The sequence below is a fragment of the Arvicola amphibius genome, chromosome 2, assembly GCF_903992535.2.
Source record: "Arvicola amphibius chromosome 2, mArvAmp1.2, whole genome shotgun sequence".
NCBI classification, from domain to species: Eukaryota; Metazoa; Chordata; class Mammalia; order Rodentia; family Cricetidae; genus Arvicola; species Arvicola amphibius.
In genome coordinates this window covers 35,797,425-35,819,399 of record NC_052048.2, presented here as the reverse complement: position 1 = coordinate 35,819,399, position 21,975 = coordinate 35,797,425, and the positions used below count along the sequence as shown (strand labels likewise).

At 51.0% G+C, this 21,975-nt stretch overlaps 1 protein-coding gene across 2 annotated transcripts; it reads right to left on the bottom strand.

Annotated features, from left to right (window-relative positions):
- Nucleotides 1-1,057: 1,057 nt before the first annotated feature.
- Nucleotides 1,058-21,143, bottom strand: Ssuh2 (ssu-2 homolog). 2 transcript variants are annotated; one of them, XM_038320857.1, is made up of 12 exons: nucleotides 21,116-21,143; nucleotides 17,059-17,157; nucleotides 16,557-16,638; nucleotides 14,276-14,408; nucleotides 13,125-13,185; nucleotides 12,035-12,159; nucleotides 10,618-10,680; nucleotides 8,993-9,078; nucleotides 7,828-7,920; nucleotides 7,007-7,112; nucleotides 6,147-6,257; nucleotides 1,058-1,204 (listed from the first exon to the last, which is right to left on the bottom strand). In XM_038320857.1, the coding sequence occupies exons 1-12, from the start codon at nucleotides 21,141-21,143 to the stop codon at nucleotides 1,058-1,060; spliced, it is 1,134 nt and encodes a 377-aa protein (XP_038176785.1). The 2 variants fall into 2 exon arrangements, with proteins under 2 accessions (XP_038176785.1, XP_038176784.1); XM_038320856.1 differs by having other exon boundaries at nucleotides 14,276-14,405.
- Between the last annotated feature and the right edge of the window lie 832 nt (nucleotides 21,144-21,975).

Sequence of the window (21,975 nt, the reverse complement as noted above, 5' to 3'; positions counted from 1 at the left end):
GAGAGACCTCTGTTTTTCAATTGAGCACACATACTGATGACTTTTCATGTCCTCTGCAACAAAATGCCTGGCAAACAAACACAACCTAAGGAAGGAAGAGTTTGTTGTATTTTTCCTTGCAGTTCAAGGGTGCAGTCTGTCACGGGGAGGAAGGCACAGCAGTAGGAGCATGAGGCAGCTGGTTACATTGCGTCTGTGCTCCAGAAGGAGATAAATGCTGCTGCTCAGCTCACTTTCTCCTTCTTAATTCAGTCAAAGACCCCACTCCATAAAATGAAGCTATTCACAGTCAAGACGGGCAACATTGTCACCTCAGTTTATCTAATCTAGAAACTCTCTCATAGACAGGCCCAAAGGTTTGGCTGTTGGGTGATTCTAGATCCTGGCAAGTTCACAGTCAACATCAGCCATCACGGTACCCATGAACGACAGCCACCACATAGCTTCTGTGTTGTGAGGAAATCCAGACTGGATGGAGGTAGCCTAGTGGGCAGCTCCAGATGGAAGTGGCCTTCGGATGACTAGAGCGAACATCTTTGAACCGCCACAGCCTTCTAACCTTGAAGGGAAGCCTCAGACCTAGCACGATACAACGGAACTATTTCAGCAGTGGCTAAAGCAGTGTTTCCAGTCCAGAGGACAGAAAGCAAAGGTGCTGGGAAGAAGTCAACCTGTAATTACATTTCAACACTTCTATACCATTGAGCACGCTCCAAGGCTCATAGCAGAATCCACACTAAAATAGGGATCAGCAATACAAGACCCCACATACAACTGGGGTATTAGATTAGAGGGAGGCAGAGCCCCCACCATTTATGTTACTTCTCTTCGTTATTCTACAGGAACTTGCTTAGGAGAATTCTTATAAGTTAAACATGGGTCCCACCAGATGAGCCCCATCAGGGGTGGAGTCTGGACAGATGATTAACCAATTGTTCAGGAAGACTTCTGGACTTTGCAAGGGGTGGTCCAACATCCACCAACATAACTAAACTTAAAGGACACTGCTGTCCCCTTGTCAAATGTAACCGGTGGACTCTGGGGACAGCTCTGTCCATCAGAGGATCGTGCATCCACAGCAGTATCTCTTGGGGTAGTCAGCCACATACACCTGGTGGTCGGTGCCATAGATGTAGTAGACCGAAGTCTTTCCTTGGTACCAGTAATGAACTTCTGTGACGGGGATCAGCTCGATGGTCTGGCGCTAAGGAAACAAACGGCCAAGCACAGAGTCAAAGTCAAGTCACCCATTGGTTTACGAAGCAGCATCAGCTTCCCCAGGCTTGCCGGGTAACGTGCAGAGCTGGGTGCACAGGATGTCCGGAGCTGACCATCTAGATGGACCTCCTGCTGCACTCCTATGCTAGTCCCATTTCTGACACTGTGATAAAATATCCAGACCAAAAGCAACTCAGGGGAGAAAGGGTTTATTTGGGCTCCTAACTCCATGTTACTCTCCGTCTCATCTCAGAAGGGAGCTGATGCAGGAACTTGAAATAACTAAGGAATGCTTGCCTTTTCCTGTTCATCATCCATTTCCGCATTCACACAGCCCAGGACTTGATCCTACAGAATGGCGCTGCCCACAGTGGATGGGTCTTACCATCTCAAAGGACACAATCCAAGACAATCCCCCATGGGACAACCTGATCTAAACAAAATCTCACTGGGAGAGACTCTTCCCAGGTGATCCTAGATGTGCCAAGTTCACAGCTAACTGCCCATCCATGTTCCTTCCCATGGTCTACGTCCTGGGAAAACTGATTTATCTTCAGTCACTGTCTGATATTAGAAGTGAGGCATGGGTATCCCCAGGGGACCTCAAGGAAGCCCTAAGACATTTCCAGAAGCATAAATGTCTCCATGAGGTACTGGATGGGGGTAAAGAACAAAGTTGTTTTCGATACTTTCATATCCAAACCAGCAGAGAGATGTCTCGAGTGGCTTATTGATTTTGATTTTGGTTTTAAGATAAAATGTCAGAGAAATGCCAGCATTTGGTGGATTCTGTGAGGCTTATCTGGCCAGATGTCCCTCCGCCACCTCCACAGTTGTGTGTCAGCATAGCCTCAGAGCAGTCTTTCTCAAATGCTCTCCTTTTTGCAGATAGAAAAACAAGAGGCATTTGAGACTTTGGGTCCTAAACATCAAACACTACAAGCCTGGGCCCCTCACCTTAGCAGTCCCCGCGTCAAGCTCAGATCTTCTCCCATCACCCACCTCTTCCTAAACAGCTCCCCACCACCCACACCCAGAAGAGGGAGCAGAATTCTCTATCTTTCACAGAGTCGGCCTCAGAACCTCATTTCTAGCCCCTTCTCTGAGTAGTTAGTTCAAAACCTTCAGCTCTGCTGAAGAAGAGCTTATGAGGTGAAGGGAGGGGGTGCCTGTCACCTTTAGTTCCTAGTACTATTTGGCTGTTGGCAAGGGCAACCCACAGCTGGTATTACAGTTGTGGCTCCTTCAGATGTTAAAGTAGCATGTCGCTGGGTCATTTCTGTGGTCTGCCCTGTGCCTTTGGCTCATGTTGCTTCCACACCCCACTCTCGGACATAGGATCCCAAACCCAAGAAAATGGTGTGACAGCTAGGGGCCAAACCTTCCTCACTCGCTGAAAGCCCTCCCCATCAGAAACCATCAGATGGTTGCTCAGATTTCTCTTCTAACTGCCCATGAGTCCCCAAGGCATACTGGGACAGAGCAGAGCCCTTGAGGAGGACCTAGGAACATAGGACATTGCCCAGGAACAGGGTTAGAAACTTCCAGGACCCCTCCTGTGTGGTGCTGAGCTCCATTTCTCAGACCTTGATTTTCTTATATATGGAATGTGGTCAAAACCTTTTCAAAGTTGGGGTGACAAATGAGATCATAAAACTAACTCATATTCATCAGCTAAAAACAATGGCACAAATGGTCATTTTGGAAAGCAAAGGCAAAAGCCGAAACACTCCCACCAAAATTGATATGCAAAACTTCATAAATAAGGACTAACAGACACACAAAAATAGGAGCCAAGGCTGCTGCTCAGAGGCCTGGGCAGAAAGAAGATCAGGAACACTTTGGCTTCTAGACTCTTCTACAAGAAGCAGCAGCATCCCCGCCTCTATCCACTGTGTGTTCACAAGATCTGGATTTAAGCCCACAAACCACCCAAGCCCTCAGCCCTTCAGAAGACGGTCCTCTCGTAATTGACTGCTTGTGTATTTGCTTCTTGGCTGTACTCCACAACGGAGAGGATTCTAACTATCCACTTGCAGCAGCTGGAACTGTGCTCACTGTGGTGGCTGCCACCTCCTCATGACTAGATTCTACTCCCCATCTTCTATAACAAGAATAAAGCACTGTCACAGAGCATTGGCTCTGGCTCAATCAGGATCAAATCAGGACCAAAGGCCAGTTAGAAAAGAGAATCCCAGATGTGACCTCACTCATTCTGTCCCCTCAAAAGTAAAAATATGTTTTTTAATGTGCACATCTCCTGCCTTTCTCTTTCCAGCTCCAGGATTTTCCACGGTAGATTATGTTGCTTGAGGTTAGCTTGTCATGGGAGGAAGGCTTTAGAGACTGCACCAGTCACTCATGTACCGTATCATTTAGGTCAGCATGTTGTGAAAGGACTCGCATTGGCCACAGTGACCAGTGTGTGCAAGCTGCTCGAGTCATGTTGTCCCACATGCTGAAGGTAATGTCCCATCTGGGACTCCTCCTTTACTCAAGCCAGACTGTCACAGCAGGAGTCGAGCTATGTTGACTGGCACTCGTGTCCCTCCCTGGCAGACTATTGACACAGTGGATCCCAAGGAGTCACACAGGGGTCAGGCACCTTGCAGAAGAGGGGAGAGCCTGGAATCTGATGGGTTGGTGATGGGTGGGGCCACACCTTGACCAGGACCTAAGCCTGTCGGGATTCCAAAGACAAACCTGGAGGTAGGGAGTCACTAGATTTCTTTATGTATGCCTCTTCCCAGTGTGCTGCATTGAGTAAATCTTTCACTGCTTTTGCCTATTCCTCATTTCGTTAATTTAGATATTGGGAGGTGGCCAAGCCCAGACTGTGGGTTATCGGATAACCACCATGACACTCCACCCAATGCCAAAGCCCCGGGAGACCAGTGGGTGATCTGTCCCTGCCCAGTCCCATTTCCTGACAACCAGCTGCTGCACCCGCCCCAGATCCTCCAATCCCCATAGCCCAGCTCTCTGCAGAGAACTCTGAGGGCTGTAGAGCCTACCTTCCATGTCCAGGGCAGATGGTGCCAAGAAGGCAGCAGCCCAGCCTCCTGGCATTGGGGCATGACTGCAGCTCAGAGCCACGCTGGGATCAGACTGGGATCAGACTGAGGTCAGACTGAGGTCAGACTGAGGTCAGACTGAGGTCAGACTGAGGTCAGACTGAAGCTGCCTTATAACTGACTTGGTTTCCCTCTCAGCTCTTCCCTGATCCTTCAAACACCCCTTCCTCAGTAAATGACACTCATATAGGCATTTCTTAGGGCTGCTCTGAAGAGCCCAACCTGAGATAAGAACCAACCCCATGACTTTTCAGACACTGAGGGTCAGTGGAGGAGGATTTAGTTCAAACCTCCAGAGAGTGCCAGAACTGAGAAGCAGGTGCCCACTGGGTGTGTCCTGCAGTGTCTGGATTACGGACAAGGTCCCAAGTCCCCCACCCCAGATCCCCAGAAGTCTATACTAACTTCCAGAATGGCTAACAAAGGAACTGCTGCTCCTAAGAAATTCCTTCCAGTCTCTGGGCCTGCATTTATAAGAATAACCCAGGGGCTCAGACTGGACCAGGGGACACCACAGAGACTATTGGCTCAGATTCTTGTTATGATGTTGAAAAGCTAGAAGGTTCCATGTAAATGCCTGGATGCTAGACAGTCTGAGAGCTCCCTGCCATGTGCAGACACAGAGCTGAGTGGAGACTGCCTGGCCCTGGGAGGCAATGGAGTTTGCAGTGCCCGAAGCTCACTTAAGTCCCCTTCCAGATCCCAAGTGGTCTCAGTTCATTTTAAAGCGTGCATGTTTGCTTTCTCTCTCCTTCCAGCAGGAGAGATGTGCAGAGAACGGGATGTGGGGCTCATTGGGAAAGACAGAAACGAAAGCAGGTTATGCCACAGGGTAGCACCTGAAACCCTTAGCCCACAGCAGCAGTCAGGGAAGAAACCAGCCATGAAGGCATATGAAGCGACTGCCCCAGGATGCCCCAACTGAACCAGGATGCCCCAGATACCCCAGGATGCCCCAGTTGCCCAGGATGCCCCAGCTGCCCCAGGATGCCCTAGCTGCCCCAGGATGCTCCAGCTTCCCCAGGATTCCCCAGATGCCCCAGGATGCCCCAGCTTCCTCAGAATGCCCCAGCTGCCCAGGATGCCAGCTGCCCAGGATTCCTATCTGCCCAGCATGCCCCAGCTGCCCCAGGATCGCATGAGGATGCATGAGACCCAGAATCTAAGCCCTGCCTGAAATGCCCAGGTTCCCCATCACCAACCTCAAGCACAGGGTGTTCCCTGAGGTCAGCACGGGAAATCTTTTCTTTGAGACACAGACCCACACTGAACCAGATAAGCTGGGCAGCGAGCCTCACAGATCCTGGGCCCCCGGAGATAGTGTCACTACAGAAGAATATTTATGTGGGACCTTGAGATCTGAATTCAAGTCCTCATGCTCGAGCAACAAGCACTTTACTCACTGAGCAATCTCTGCAGACCCCAAGAACTCTAGTGTATGGCTATGCCATGCTGCAGAGATGGTGATTCCACTGCCACCTGGTGGCCACCATCGGAACTTCCCAAATGCACCAGTGCACCGGCCTAAGATCTGGGTACTGACTGGGTTTCCTTCCCGCTCTCTGATTATGAGGGACTTAGAATCACACTAGGACTCATTTCCTGTGAATAAATTTCCAGTCCTCTCTCCCAGTGACTGATGGTTCCTCCTGCCTCTTCAGTGTGATATGCTGGCCCCCAACTCCAGCACACTGCCTCAACCCTGAAGTTTTTTGGGCTGTACATTTCCCAAGCCCTTGATCTCCTGCACCCTCACTCCTTCAGGTAAAGCCTCATCCCCCTCTCTTTTCTGTGACCAGAGAAGCAGCCCCAAGCCAAGCCCTCGTCCTCAATCCTCAGTTCTCCCTGCCTCACCTGCTGAAGGATGCGCGCCCTCCGGGAGGCCAGAGTGGTATTATGCTCCTCAATGCCCCTCTGGGAGGCCAGGGAGATATCCCGCAGGGGGAAGTCCACAATGGGGTACACCTGGGGAGAGACAAACAGGGCACCTCACTTTCTCTCCCAGAGCACCCCCACATAAGCTATGGAAGATCCTAGGGCCAACTCCACTAGGCAGAAGAGTAGGCCCAGAGAGTGATGGGGGAAAGGCTCCCAGGCCACACAGCAAGCTGAGGGAAACTCTGTAGACATCATTCACCAGTTTATTGGCTCGGGGAATCCAGGACAAAAGGGAGGGGTGCAGAGATCCTACATTCCCACCTGCAGCTGGTGTTTTCCAGAAGACCCTTTCTGGGGTCCTACTGTGTGCTGACCGTCAGGCTAAGTTCTGATATAAAGCTGGGACTAAAAAGCACATGGGTCATGTATCACACCAATATTGAAACTTCCCACCGTGTGTCTGGTGGACACAAAATGAACGGCGCAGAACCCCAAGCAGCAGGTTAGCAGCTTCATACAGCACTGACTCAGACCCTGGAATATCCCATATGAGATCTTCTCCCACGTGGAGACAAGCCCTACCTCCCTTACAGCTTTTTAGCTCATAACACGGGCAACCCGGTGCTCTTTTCCACGTCCTCTCAACATCCCACCCGCCTGGGCAAGGAGCCGATGACCTTGTGGCCCTAACACCAGACTCCATTCAGAGTCACAGGGCCTCATCTCTGTCTGGGCAGCTCTATCCCCACCATACACATCTGCCCTAAACCCCGCAGAGGGCCAGATCTTCAGGATGCCAACTTCATTGCCACCTGTGTATTAAGACACCTTCTTACCATGGCATTCTCATCCCTGAAGAGGTTTTCCCCTCTGGCTTTGGCAAGCAGCTCCCCGGGGCAGTGGAGGTGGTGTGGGGACACAAACTCAAACAGGCTGTTCTTCCTGGAGGATGGAACAAAAGGGTCTCGGCCCCAGCTTCAAATCATTAATCATCACACCTAAGCGGGGTGGTGAATGGGGGCTGGGACTGGCAGCTGGAGCTAGCGCACAGCCTCTCTAAGCTCAGGACCCTGGCCTGCAAGGAGCCAATCCCCATGTGCCTTTGTTTGCCTAGCATTTATCCTGGCCAGGGACAGGACATGGACTTCGTAATAGGAGCACATCCATGGCTGACCTTGGGGATACGTATACATGGTTTTATCCCAGACATCAGCATTCACAGGCCCTGTGGCTGCTGTCCCAGCAGGTGATGATGACAATATAAACTCAAAGCTAGAGCCGGGGCCATAGCTCAGGGGGTGAAGGCGCTTGCTGTCCAGCCTGGCAAACTGAGTTCAATATCAGGATCTAATATGGTGGAAAGAGAAGCGACTACTACAGGTTGTTCCCTGACTTCTACAAGAGGGCCACGGTACCCAAGTGCCTTCACATGTACACATGCACTTCCACATCTGAGCATGCTCACACTCACACAAAGTCGTAGGAGTAGTAACTTGGAAAATGAGAATAAAAGTAAGCTCAGAGCCAAAGCCATCCTGCATTCTCTCCCACCACAGCTGCTCCCTCCTGGACCAGGTAGAAGCCCCCAGAAGGAGGAAGTTCTCTGTACCAGCATCAAACCCCCCTCCTCCAAATCAGGCCCTTGGGTGTCACTTACCACATGATGACCAGTTGGACAAAGTGCTCCAGCTTCCTCTCCCCCTTGCAGGTGGCACATGTCTTGTTCCCCCTCCCAGAGCAGGTACTGCACCTGTGGTCACAGTGAGCAGTATTCCTGTGTATCCAGAGGTCCCTGCCCCAACCCTCTCCAATAGAAGACAAATACCTGCCCACCGTCACCCTCTTCCTCCTCTGACAGCTGGAGTGGGGTAGCCCCTTAGGAGTCTATCCTCCCCATGCCCAGGCCACTTGGTTCCATGGCTTTTTGTTCCCACCCTCTGTGGCCAGCTTGGGATCTCAGCCTGGCTGGTTACCCCATTCCATTTGTCTGGCAACCAAGCCAACACAAACATGGACCCAAGTCAGTACAAGAACCACCTTGGAATGTTTTGGGAACTCTTCAGAAGAGTGTCCCTTCCCACCAGGCTGCTTAACCTGGTCCCTTCACCACTCCAGCTTGGTGACACTCTTTAAGCACCTGGATCTAGCCAGACCTGATACCATGACATAAATATCTTCTTAGACTGTACAGTTGTTGGGGCCTATAAATGTACCCTTTTGCCACAGCCAATTTGAACTGGGTTTCTATACTTGAAAAATGAAATAAATGAATGTTCTAACCCAAATACATTCTTCACTAGTCATGGTAGAAGGTACAGTAACCCTTGGCCAGTGACTAATATAATTTTAGACATTTTCACTCCTTGTAGTTTTCTGTTTCCCTTCCACGGCCTATATAGTTTGAGAGGACATGAGTTCCAAGACATCACAGCCCACTGTATGCAAAGCCCCAAGGGCAGAGATGGAATGTTCTGGGTTGTTTAGTTGGTCCACCAACTTGCTAAGCAGCTCCTCCACCTAGGCCCTTCTCTGAGTTATATAAAGAATGCTTCACCCAGAGCCTTGGCTCGGAGTTTAAACTGGCCCTTCCCGCTGGTGTTCCTTAGAGTGCCTCTCCACGCCCCATCTCCTCACACGTGCATACTTTTGATGCACTTCCTGAAATGCCAGGCCCTGAAACAAGCTCACCCACACACGAAGTCCAAGAGCACGCAGTAGGCACGGACTCTGGTGGTAGAGTGGTGAGAGGACCAGTGACCCATGACCAGAAAGAAACCTAAAAACAGAGAGCCTCCCCCCACCCAGTGCAAACACACTCCTACCTGCGCCTGCCGGATCCCGAACACATATGGCATCTCCGGGGCTGCCTGGCCTTTCGCTTGGTACCACTGCAGGACGAACACCTCACCTGTGGGCACGCCCAGACCCAGCAGAAGTCTCTCTCAGAAGCAGTGCCCAGCCCTGTGACCCTGACCCAGGTCTCTTCCTCCCCTGGGTTTGTGGTTTGTATCTTGAGTATTGGTGACTTTACACCATGCCAGGCACAGGGTTCCAAGACTTCATGTCCATAGATCCCTGCTTCTTCTCTCTGATTTGACCCTACTCCAAAGCCCCAAGACCTGCCTCCAACCAAGTGTCTGGAAGGAGCCAGCATCATAGTGACTGAAGACAAGGGTGATGGCAGGTCAATGTTAGGAAAGCACCCAGGGGTGGACTCCTGACGTTCAAAGCAAGTTCGGGGAGAAGAGAGAGGAGGAAAGGAGGCACCCGGGAAGAAAGAACAAAAAGATCACAAGGAGGTGGGGTTGGAGTCGGGGGTGGACTGCAGAGGCCACAGGCGGCAAATGGCAGGAGGACATACAGAGAGGGAAAAAAAGCCAGGGACAGCCCACTGGGACCCGTCATGAGCAGGTGAGAGATGAGGGCCCAGCAGGCCCCTGGATGGAGAGAGAGGCATGGTGGGACAGCAGGTGATCAATGTGTGTCCAATGAGCAGACCCAAATAGGGAGCCTTGGCATGAACTTCTAGCCTCCAGAGCCAGCGGTCTGGCCTCTGTGAACCCAGGATGTCTTGGTGTGCTGCAGCAGACTGGGAAGATAGCCCTAGCCCTTCTACCTCACCTTCCAAGCCTTCTGAACTTCACCTCTCTGTGTCCACTTCCCAGAGCTCATGGCTATCCTCCACAGAGGGCTCTGTTGCGAGTGAGTGGCCTCACAGTCAAGCAACCACCCACCATGTTGGGGTGTTCAGTTGTACCCCCTTTGCAAAAGTTCATCCAAACTGAGATTGTTGACAGTTTACACCCCCTCACAGAGGGGTGGGGAGGGTCACAAGATTCTCACCTCTGTTCATGTCACTCTCCACTGTCTGTTATACGCAATTCTGCCTCAGGGAGGCGCTAGAGTATCTAGGTCTGGGAAGGGGGACTCCATCTATGCAGACAGTTAACCACCTGCTAGCTAAGGTATTTCAGATCCAGCATGCTGAGGGAGGAGCATCCACACCCTTATAAGCAGCCCTCAGAACACCAATACACTCATTGGCTCTCCAGAATAAGCTTAGATGGAATTGTGCCTGAGTCTGTAGTTGGGACCTTGGGAAAAGGGACAGATGTTGTTTTCATCTTTTCTTGGGAAGGCATTTTAGCATGGTCCTAGAACCCATTCTTTGACAGGGCCCAGCCCTCTGCAGATCCTCAATGCGTGTGACGAGGAAGAGGAGAGTCTCCTAAACTGCACCATCAAAGCGTGAGTGAAGATTCCCGCAACCACCTGTTCTGACTATCCCAGTCACAGATGGGAAACTGGAGACTTAGAAAGGGAAGATGATTCACTGAGGTGCCACTTGATGCAGGGAGCCTCTAGACCCTTTCCCTGCCCCGCCATCCCTAAGTCCACCCCAACACCCACACAGAATCGCTTACTCTTATGCCCACCCATGACTCACCATGCCGGCCCCGTGGCAGCCGCTGCACTTATAGCGGCCACGCCCGTGGCATTTGTGACATTCCTGAAAGGGAAGAGTGCTCCTTGGGTGGAGGTCCCTAAACAGGACCAGACAGCATGTTCTCACACTGAACGTAAGCACAAAGGGCCTGGAAAACTCAAAGGGCTCATGCATTCTGCTCGGGAGAAAGGAGGACAGGAAATCCTGGACGGCCTTGTTCTCCCAACCCTAGACTACGATGGGAAATATAAGGGGGAAAGACCCTTCCAAGTAGCTGGAGACACAAAGCGGCCTTGAAGGCCAACCCAAGGTCTCAAGTTAGAACATCCCCGCCCAGCCCAGGCTTCCCTGCGTGCTAAGATGCGGATGCTGAGAGCCCTCAGCTAGCTCACACTCTAGCTTCCTGTCAAACTAAACCACAAAGGCTGACTTGCCTGAGTCACCCACTCACGTGGATCTTGAGAACACATGAAACAGACAACACTCTTGTGAAAGGCAAGAAGCTAGCTGCTAGACTCTGTCGCTAGATGGAAATAGTTTCTGTGTTGTCCAGAAACGAGCAAAATGCTTCCGTGACCCCCTTCAGCTCCTCTGTGTCTGGTTACTTTGAGGACTCAAGGAGTCAAATTACATTCTTAAATCAAGTGTTAATGAGAAAACAGCCAACTGTCAGATAAGAAGAGAGTGGGGGTGTCAGTCAACCACCAGGTTTCCACACCTCCTGCTAAGACAGATTCCTATACAGCAGACATCAAAACTGTTCTTTTACTGACATCCAAGGAAAAGCTCGGTGAAGTGGGGGTGGGGGTGGATTGCACGCTTGTGTCTGCACAGCTCACATGGAGGCCAGAAGTCTTTTAAGTGTCTGCTTCGGTCACTGCCCTCCTTACTTTTTGAGACAAGGTCTCTCTCGGAGCCTCCAGCTCACTACTCTGGCTGGACTGGATTGCCAGGGAACCTCAGGGGTCCTCCTGTCTCTGTTTCCCAATGATGATGGGGTTACAGGTGCAAGCCCCCACACCCAGCTTTTACATATGTGCTAGGAATAAAAACCCAGGCCCAATGCTTGCTCAGCAAGCCATTTACCCGCTGCATTTCCGATCTGAGCTCGTGTCGGTTTCATTGAGCCCTCCGCTACTTACCTCACTCTCAAGCAAAAACCAAGCAAGGAAGCATGCATGCAGCATGCATGCACACGGTTGCCCTAGGAATGCTGTCACTTGCTATTTCCAGCTGGTGACGGCCCTCTCACTGTGTGAATGGTGCCTCCCGAAGATACATGCTGTTCTTAAGTTGGGTTTTATTTTTACCACAGGCATGGCCTACTAGGCTGGCCTTGGGAGCAAGTCTGGTGAAGCACGGAGAAAGTGAGAAACAGACTTAGCGAGCAATACGGGATGACCCAATCAGCTGTTACCTTGACCAGAGAGGAGTGAGGCACTTGAAACTTTCTGGTGTCTTCCTGAAACATCGGAGGCACCTGAACCTTCATGTCCCAGAGCCTGGGAGAGGCACCTCTCTGCGGTCCATCCACCGAGTGGTCTGACACAGAAGGGGCCATTGTGAGGACCGCAAAAGGCACCAGGCATAAACCTTTGTGTTTCTACCCAACAGCATGACTTCCCCTCCTTGGTGTGCACATCATGAGTTCGGGCTGCAGAGGAGTGGGTACAGGGCCCTCCCCCCCCCCTGCCCTCCGAGGTTAAGCACTTTGGATCTGGGTTTGAATCCTGGCTCCTCTACTTCCCAGCTGTGTAAGCCTAGGAAAGTGATTTAACCTCTCTGGAATTTAGTCTTCCTATTTCTGGCATGGGGATAAATAATGGGCACCTAGCATTTAGGATTACGGTGACGATTAAACTGAAGCTTGTGTATAAGATGTCCGCACAGGATGGGAACACTGAAGGACCAATGAGCAGGAACCATGGCCGCCGTACCCGCTACCCTGTTCCCATCTTCCCCTTCCAGACAGCATGCTCTCTCACTGAAAGCATACATAAAGGGGCTGGGAAAATAAAAAGGCTCGTGCATTCTGCTTGGGAGAGAAGAGGAAAAAGAAATCCTGGAAGTCTTCCTAGAGAAGGTGACACCAGGTTGGGGTTTGAAGAATGAACTAGAGATGGACAGCAGAGAACAAAACTATTCCCAGGAAAAAAAAGAGAGAAGCCTCTAGAGCACTGCAGAACTTGAGGGTCTAGAAATTTAGGGGTGTTAGATGGATGTCCAAGCCCAATGCTGTCTTCGCAGTCAAAGTCAAATGCTAGGCTTTCTTCAGCCTCTTGCAAACTACTTCCCAGGCAGAATCACCTCCCAGGGTCAGCACTGGGGAGTCTCTACGATGAAAGGCATCCCACTGTTTTATAGTAAGTGGGGAAACCAGGACCCCACAACAAAGACAAGCATCAGATTTAGCTTTAGTGATTGAGCCAAGTCCTGAGATGCCCCCTTCTCCCCCCAGGGCCAGCCTTGTCCCTTCCAAGCAAACTGAGTCGAGACAGTTCACTCACTGGTGACGGGCTGAAATGTCCACTCGCTGACTCGGGATTCGCTGAAGGTCTCCAGGCGATACTAGAGAGGAGAACACCAGAGCATCACGAGCCGCACTGGCCGTTCGTGGCGATAGCACTGTGCTGCAACAGGATGACGCTTCCACCGGCAGGGGTTGCCGGTAACAAAAGTGTGACTACCCCTGCCAGGACCCAGTGCAATCGCAGCTCCCCATGAAGTTCCACATGGGATCCATCTACAGGACAAATCCTGCACAGGGCAATAGGAGCCCATGGTCCAGGGAGGCCCCAGGTTCCCTGCTCTAAGCACTCCCTGACTCATGACAAGGTCCTTCTCCTTAATCCTTATGCACAGACCTAGGGTGAGAAGGGACCTTGGGCCTCACCTGGGTCTCTCCCTCTCCCTCTCCCTCTCCCTCTCCCTCTCCCTCTCCCTCCCTCCCTCTCTCTCTCTCTCTCTCTCTCTCTCTCTCTCTCTCTCTCTCAAACTTAGAGAGGTCATCTCTTTGCCTAGGTCATAGGGCTGCAAGCTGGTCTTTTTCTACATCCAGGACCTATCCACTCTCATGGGCTGACTTCTACTTAATTGTGTCTTGTTGGAGTAAAAGTTTGACACTAGCAAGTATGTCCTGAGATTCTGTCCCAGGGCCCTGCGTGTGCAGGAGAGCGAAGCACCATCTATGGTCTGAATGTCAGAGGTGAGATTTCTCCAGTTCCAAGGCACAGGCGTGACTTGGAAGACACAGAGTCTAGCCAGGGTCAGGGGAGTAGAGGGTCCCTTGTCAGTCTGTGCCTCAGGGAAGTGTTCAAGGAGGCCTAGGCTTCTGACTTTAAACCCTAGATCTACCACATCTAACCATAGGTGTTTGGCCAAGCATCTCAGCCTCTCCTAATCCCCGGTACTGGCTCCAGACACTGTGGACAACCCTGAATTGTGATGGACAGTTCGGGGGCGGGGGAGGGTCTGACATGGTCTTATCTGCTTTCAACAATACCTAGTACACATGAACTTGTCCATCATGATGAGATTCCTATGTTCTGATTATTAGATACAAAATAGGGAAGTTGTGGAAGAGACTGTTTGCATGCACTCCCAGGACCAATACCCCCATGGCTCAGTGTCCCCAGGCCCCCAGGTATGGCCTCCCTACCCTGCAGAGGGTTTGCTGTCTCAGCTCCTGGATGATGATGTTGCCAGCAGCCACACTGCTGTAGCAACACTGAGAGTTCACGAAGCTGACCAAGGCCTCCCGGGCCACCTCCTCAGTCACCACAGGGACTCTGCTGGAAAGAGGACAAAGGAGCAGAGTTCTGGGAGGGGTCTGTGGGCTCACCAAAACTAGTCCCTTAGTGTGTAGGGGAACACTCAAGCCAGAAGAGCAAAGAATCCAAGGCCTGACTGTGCTAAGGAGTCAGTGCAGGAGACATCTAGGCAAGGGGACCACGTGACAGGGTGCTCAGGGTAGGCAGGACATTCTTGAAGGCCTAAAACCCACATTAGCCCAAGTATGGGGCTTAAGAAAGAGGCTAAGTTGTTAATTTAAAAAAAAATCTCCTGAGAAAACCAACTTAAAGGGAGGGAAGATGATGAGTAAGGGCTGACAGTTTCCATGGTCACAAATGAGTTAGGGCTGACAGTTTCCATGGTCACTTGGCTCCATGCTTCTGAGCTCACGGTGAGGCAGAGAGCCATGGTGGGAACCTGTGGAGGTGTACAGCAGCTGACCTGGAGGACAAGAAGCAGAGAGAACAGGAAGGCGCCAGGACCTGCTTCCTCCAATAAGACCCACCCTTAACTGTTTCCACCGTCTCCCAAAAGTCCATGCAGCTGTGGCTGGCAAGGGGTGAAACCAACGACAATGTTGGTGCCCTCAGGATCCATCACTACTCAAAGCCCTTCAGTGAGGGGAAGGCGGGAGATGAAGTCTCTGGCAAAGAGCCTCCAGGCTATCTTGGTGTAACAGGTCCTTCTGTATTTGTGTTGCTTTCATTGGCTGAATAAAGAAACTGCCTTGGCCTTTTGACAGGGCAGCCCTTAGGTGGGCGGAGAAGACAGAACAGAATTCTGGGAGAAAGAAAGCAGAGACAGGCAGACGCCGTGTTCTCTGGTTAGACTCATGCCAGTAAGCCGCAGTCAAGTGGCGATACATATTAATAGAGATGAGTTAAACTATTATGTGAAAGTTAGCCAATAAGAGGCTAAAACTAATGGGCCAGGCAGTAATTTAATTAATACAATTTCTCTGTGGTTATTTCGGGGGTTAAGCTACCCTGATGTCAGGATGCGGCCCACTCCTCTTACTACACTATCTCATCTCCAAACTGTAGCAGATGAATGGCCCTGCTTCTACAGATAAGGGAACCTGAGGTCTAGAGATGATGCTACTTTGTCCTAAGGAGGTAGAAACAGACTAAGGTCTACTAAGGTCCCCTCCCTCAGGGACCCGGATCTTTGTCAGAAGAGCTGTGAGCATGCACGATAACTAGCTGAGGGCTAGTCCTGAGGTCACAGCTTGAGTGTGATGGAGTGGGTCCTCTCCAGCCCCTTCTCTGGAAAATCTTTCTCGCGGAGATCCAGGAACCTCCTTCCTAATGTCTTTCCCCAAAACACCTAGTAAGGAGCCTTCTGTCCTTTCCCCCCTCCTTCCCACATGCACAGTCTCACGGATGCCTGGAAAGCCATTTGCTCCCTATTCCTAAATCTCACGGATCCCAGCACAGCCAGGCCTGGTATAGGGTCCCACATGAGCAACAGAGCTAGCCACGCAGTGTCACATGGGTTCATGCCAGGACCAGGAGGCAGATACAGAACAGAAGTGTGCACACACAGAGTGACAGGGACTCCGAAAGACATCTTTAGGCAGGCCACATGCTGAGCCACAAGGTGCATTTGGGAGGGGCCCTCACCACATCCCTTCTGCACAGAGCTGGCTGGAACCCAGAGCTCTGTGACAGTCTTCTTGAAACAAAAGGGGTATAGATACAACCCCCCCTCCTGATATAGAGATTGGGAGGGTGGGGTGGAGGACTTCAGAAACAGAGAACCCGTCAACATTTGAGCAGCATGAGCCAGACAGGCATGGGTCTACTGAGCTCTGCAGTGGCAGGGCAAAGGCTGCCAAGGACAATGTACACACAAATGACTGTGGCTGGATTCCAGTATCACAGGACTCACAGAAAACAGCCTAGGGGCTGGGTTTGACCCAGAGGCCAGAGTTTGCCAAGCCCTGATACTTTCTGTGGTTTCTACTGCTGAAGAACCCAACACGCTGAAGATTCCCAAGCGATATCCCCAGGGAGATCTGGTTCAGTGGGTCTGGGATGGAGCGGGTATCGCCAGAGGGTTTTTCAATGGTGGAGGCAGGGTCAGAGCATTCCCAAAGAGAGTTCCCATGGAGAAACAGGAGCATGTGGAAATGCACTGAGACTCACCTGTGCTCCAGGACTGAGGACCAAGATGCAGGCTCCTGAGACCTTCCCAGGGACTCTAGGGATGGAAAGAAGACCTGTCCTCCTAGAGGAGAGGGAGGGAAGACATCATCCCAGCTTAGAAGAACAGGTGTTGGTGCAGTGAATGAAAAGGCTGGCCTGGTGCTAGTTCAAGGCTAGCCTAGGCTACAGAGTGAGTTCTAAGGCCAGCTTGTGCTATTAAAGAGAAAAGAGGAGAAGGAGGAAGAGGAGGAGGAGGAGAAAGAAAGAAGAAAAGTAAAAAGGTCTGGCTCCAGCAAACAGAATAGGAAGTTGAAAACCAGTATCATTTGGGTAGCAGAAGGGTCAGCATCACAGAACACTGCCTACTCTCTATCAAATCCCACTCCCCATACTTCTCAAGACCCTAGGAGAAATGGAAGCTCTCTCAGCACTGACCTATCTACCCCCCAACCAACAAGAGCCCCAGGATGAAGCTGTAGGAACCGTGACCGCTCTGACTCACCGCACCCTTGAAGAAGCCAGTCATAGCTGGGCAGTCCTTCCAGGAGCTCATCAGGGGGCGCCACAGGACTCTCAGCCTCAAAACTGAGGTCAGCCAAACCTGCCATAAAGACACCAAGGGGATAGTGCCAAACTTTGTAGCAGCGAAGGAGATGGGGCAGAATCTGCAGTGACTTCAGGGGATGCTGAAAACTGAGAGTGGGTACACACAAAACACCCCATTCTTTGGGAAAGACACCTCTTCCAAACCCTGGATTGGGCTGAGAGTGTGACTTAGTGATAGAGAGCTTCCCCACCACACACAAGTTTGATCCCCACTGTAGGACAAACATCAGAGAACCCTCTAGATTGTTACTTGTACCAAAATTAAATTGTATGGCCCATTCCTTCTAGGCTAATATAAGTGGTGAGCAGAATGCTAAGCGGGTCTCGTGGTGTGGGAAGTCCTTCTGCATATGTGTTGCTTTTATTGGTTAATAAATAAAGAAGCTGCTTTCGGACAGTGGTTTGACAGAATATAGCCATGCTGGAAGAGAGAGAGAGAGAGAGAGGGAGGGAGAGAGAAAGAGGGAGGGAGAGAGAGAGAGAGAGAGAGAGAGAGAGAGGGAGGAGGGAGGGAGGGAGGGAGGGAGGGAGGGAGAGAGAGAGAGAGAGAGAGAGAGAGAGAGAGAGGAGGGAGGGAGGGGGGGAGGGAGAGAGAGAAAGAATAGATGGAGTAAGGAGAAGTCATGGAGCTACCAGAGGAGAAAGATGTGAGCTACCCGCTGGAACCTCGCCAGTAGGCCACGAGCCTCATGATAAAATATAAAATAATAGTAATGGGTTAACCAAAGATATAAGAGCTAGCTAGAAATATGCTTAAGTGATTGGCCAAGCAGTGGTTTAAATAATATAGTTTATGTGTGATTGTTTCGGAAGTTTGGGTGACCAGGAAAGGAACAAGCGGCCTCCGACTACAGTATCGCTCTCCAGGAGAGCAGCCAGGTTCTCCTGGAAGGGGGGCTTAGGGTTGCTGAAGATTGCAACATGCGGCTGGGGACAGTGGCTGGAGAAAAAGAGTGTCATAAAGACTGACACTCCTCCCTGACACCCTCCAAGTTAGCAAGGCTCTTCTCTAATAGTGAGACAAGCTACCTGTATCTCTAAGGCTTCTTTTCAAGGTAGAAAACATGCAGGGGTAGGTTTGTAGCTAGAGGGAGTGCCCTTCTCAGTGGGAAGAGGGGTGGCTGTGATACGAAGTGGCAGGGTCCCAAGTTCTTCGAAAGGTTTTGCTTTGAATGAGTTCACTGTTTTAAAATGCTTAGCTGCCAGGGTCAATCACTGTCTTCTGTAAAGAGGTAGGTGAGAGGTGTTTGGACTCCATAGGCTTAAAAATCCCTGTCTCGCTTACTGGGTGTCACTCCTGGCATGAAAGCAGCCACACCTTGCCGAGTAAGTGTGGCTTTGTCCTACTCCAATGTTTTGTAGGGAATGAAGTAGGCATCCGGGTTGGCTGCTAAGCTGTATCTTGCCACCTTCCTTGGATCCTCACAAGACAGTTGATGGAAATATTCACCTTCAGAGAAGGGCTCTCAGAGGGGCAGGAAGGTGGAGGCTGGAATGGGGTTTTTTCTGAGCCAGGATTCACATGTACCCATCCATTGTAGTTCCCAAGAGCTCAGTAAATATTAAAGTCAGGACTGAGTATATGCCAGTCCCAGAGTCAAAGGGATCAAGGGTCATCATGGCTGTGTATAGCTATGGTCCTGGGCTCTCCAACATGCCATGCCTTCCCAGGTGCCACACAGATCGAAACTGATGCCCACATAATGGGACCGTGTGTGACAGCCTCCTGCCCTGAACCTGGCATATAAAAGCCATTCTCTCCCTGGGCTGATCTTGATGTGTGTTCCTTTAAACTAGAAAACAACAAGTAAAATGTCAACTGTAAAGAGAAAGGCCACTTCTGTCTCCTGGGATGGCCCTGGCTATCCGGCAGCCTTGGGTCAACTAGGGCACCAATCTCCATCCCTTGAAGAGAAGACAGAGAAAGGCCATGTGGCTGCCGTGACCTCCTAGAGACCAAAAAAAGGGACAGGATGATGGGAAGAATGGAAGGTGGGTGACTCAAGCCCTATCCATCACCCTGGAGCCACCCTGACCTCTGGGCTGTCCCGGTACTTCAGTGCTAAATTTATACCCCCATTCCACCCAAACAAGAAAGGACTCCAGGCTGACCCCCAGAAGGGCACATTTCCTGTACCACAGGAGTGGCACAGCAGAACATTGTGCCACACTGTGTTGGGGTGAGTTTGGGGGCAGCTGTCTGGCTGAGCACCTTACCCTGTTGCACATGACACTGTCTAAGCTCACACAGAAGTGGCCTCTTCACGCCGCAACTGCTGCATTTTCCCACTCGTACAACAGCAAAATGAGGCCCAGAGGTTCAACCTGAGGCCACCAGTCCACACAGGCAGAGCAGAAAGAAGTGCTCATAGCTCAATCCCTGCCTCCTTGTCCCCAGGGCCTCAGCATCTGTCTCCAAGTCCCCAAGTAATCTGCTGCCAAGATTTGCCTTGCAAAGACAGATGGAGAGGTGGAGTCTGCTTGCCAGTCACAAACTAATTTTCTTTTGCATGAAAAGAATTGTTCTTGTAGAGGAAAACACAGTTAACAGCGAAGGCCTCTCATCTTTTATCTTTCCCAATGCTATTCTCTCTGGCTCAGAACCTTCTCTGTCTTAACAGGATCCCAATGGTATCCTCTCCAGAGCACCGGCATCTCAATGCACACCGGCCCATCACATCACACGCCACATCTCACCCCCTTCCATGCATGGGTGCTCCTCGAGAATACTGAGAATAGCAGGCATTCAATAGGCACATACGAGTGTTAGGTATGCAAAGCACTCCATGTGTGCATGAGTGTGTGTGTGACTGGATTGTCACTTTAGCTTTAAAGAGACATTCAGACCTCTCTTCCTCCAGTTCTCCTATCACCGCCCGCCCCCTAGGTCCCTCGGCTCTCTCTTTCAGTCCATATAGCCTTGGAAAATGAAGTCCAGAGAGTTCGAGTAGGCTGAGCTGAGTCACCCAGCAATCTGGAGGCAGAGCTTGGATCTGAATCCGGACCCGACTTGCTAGCCACCTGTAAGTGGGAAGGGAAGTGCCACCTGTAAATTCCAAGTCTGCTAAGGAGCCACAGCTTAAAGAAAAGAGTTGTCACTGGGTATGAGAAGACTTTCAGTCTCAGGGTCCATGGAGATATGCTTGGTTTACAGACCTCTCTAGGATTCCCAGAAAAGCGGCAAGCCCCTCCTTGCCTACCTAGAAAGCAATTCAATGACACTGTACCCATACCCCTGTGGTCCCCACACTCAGACCTCCTGATCCAATTTCCTTTTACACATGGAGAAATGGAGGTTTGGAGACATTAGGTGTCTTGGCCCAAGACCACACAGTCAATCTAACTCAGAGCCAGGATTTGAACAATAGCCCTAATTCTCCACATGCTGCTGCCACAACCACCACTGCATTGCCTTACCAAGTCTGGAAGCAAACGTTCTTTCATGTAAACATAGTCTATTTCCTCTGAAACCTGTTTCCTTTCTTGGGTTTTAAGCGGCCCTTCGGTCCCATTGTATTTCTATCCTGATAATGACAGACTGGGGTGACCAGGACCGTGACAGGCAAGAGGGTGTGTGTGAAGATTTGGGCAGTGATGTTGTACGTTAGCTGCATCTAGGAATGAGACAGAAGGATCCTGAGGGTCAGGCTTCTATTTGGATGGATTAGGGGGAGAGGGAGGGTCACTGTCACTTGGAGAAAAGAGAGACAAACACAGACAGGCCATATAGTAGGAAGGGAGATGCCCTTGAGGTAACTGTGGCATTCTGCCCATTGCTCTAGAGGTTATAATAGAGAGGCTGTTGGCTGCCACCAGCTGTCTTTCCCGAGCAAAGAAGAAAGGAAGGAAGAGATATCAAGACCGAGATGCTAAGGGAAGGCAAGTGATGTGGAGCCAGATCTCGTTCAGTACTGGCTGCAGAGGTGACCCATTCCACCCAAGGTTCTACTCACTGTCATCCTCATTCAGATCCCTGTCCATGGTCAAAGCGTCCAGCCAAGTGAGAATCTGCATTCCTGAGGGCTGAAGTTCCAATCTGAGGGACTACCCTTGGCCCCTCCCAGCCCATTGTTACCATTCTACACACAGCAGAGGCAAAGCTGCCACGCATCCGTCAGAGCAGAGCCCCACCCTATGTCCCAGCTCCATGAGTGTCCCACAATTTAATTTGCCAAGTTAGAGACCTGGGTCCCTGCTGCACTCTGTGCAGGAAGTTTACATCCTGCCATTGTTCCCAGATAGGATTCAAACCCTCTTCTGCCTGACACAAACCCAAGTAGGTCACTCCATGCACCTGTCAGGGGCAGGCTTCTACCTCCCAGAAAGCACAGGGAGCTGGCTAGCAACCACAGGAGACTACCGATCACCAGAGAGATCACATAGGTGTACTGGCTGGGATCCCTGAAGTCTGGGCAGCAGTCTCTTGTGTCCTTGAAAGCTTGGAGCAGGAGAACACACAGCACATCACAGTCAAAGTCGGGTTCCCACCTAGGGTGTGTGGGTCATCCTGATACCACTTTACCTACCCCCCTCTGTGGGGTTGTTTGGGGAGGTGTTCTGTGGTTAGATGCCAGGACAACAAGCATTTGAGGCAAAGCCTACCACTGAACTGAGCCTCAGGTCTGTCTGAATTGTATATGTCTGTTTAAGTTTGTGGGTGGGTGAGTGGGTGTATGTATGTATGTATGTATGTGCACGTATACACAAATGTGGTGAAGGCTAAGGACCATCTCTGGTAGACAGCCTCAGACACTGTCCACTTTTTCTTTGAGACAGTCTGTCATGGGCCTAGAATGTCACCATGCAGGCCAGG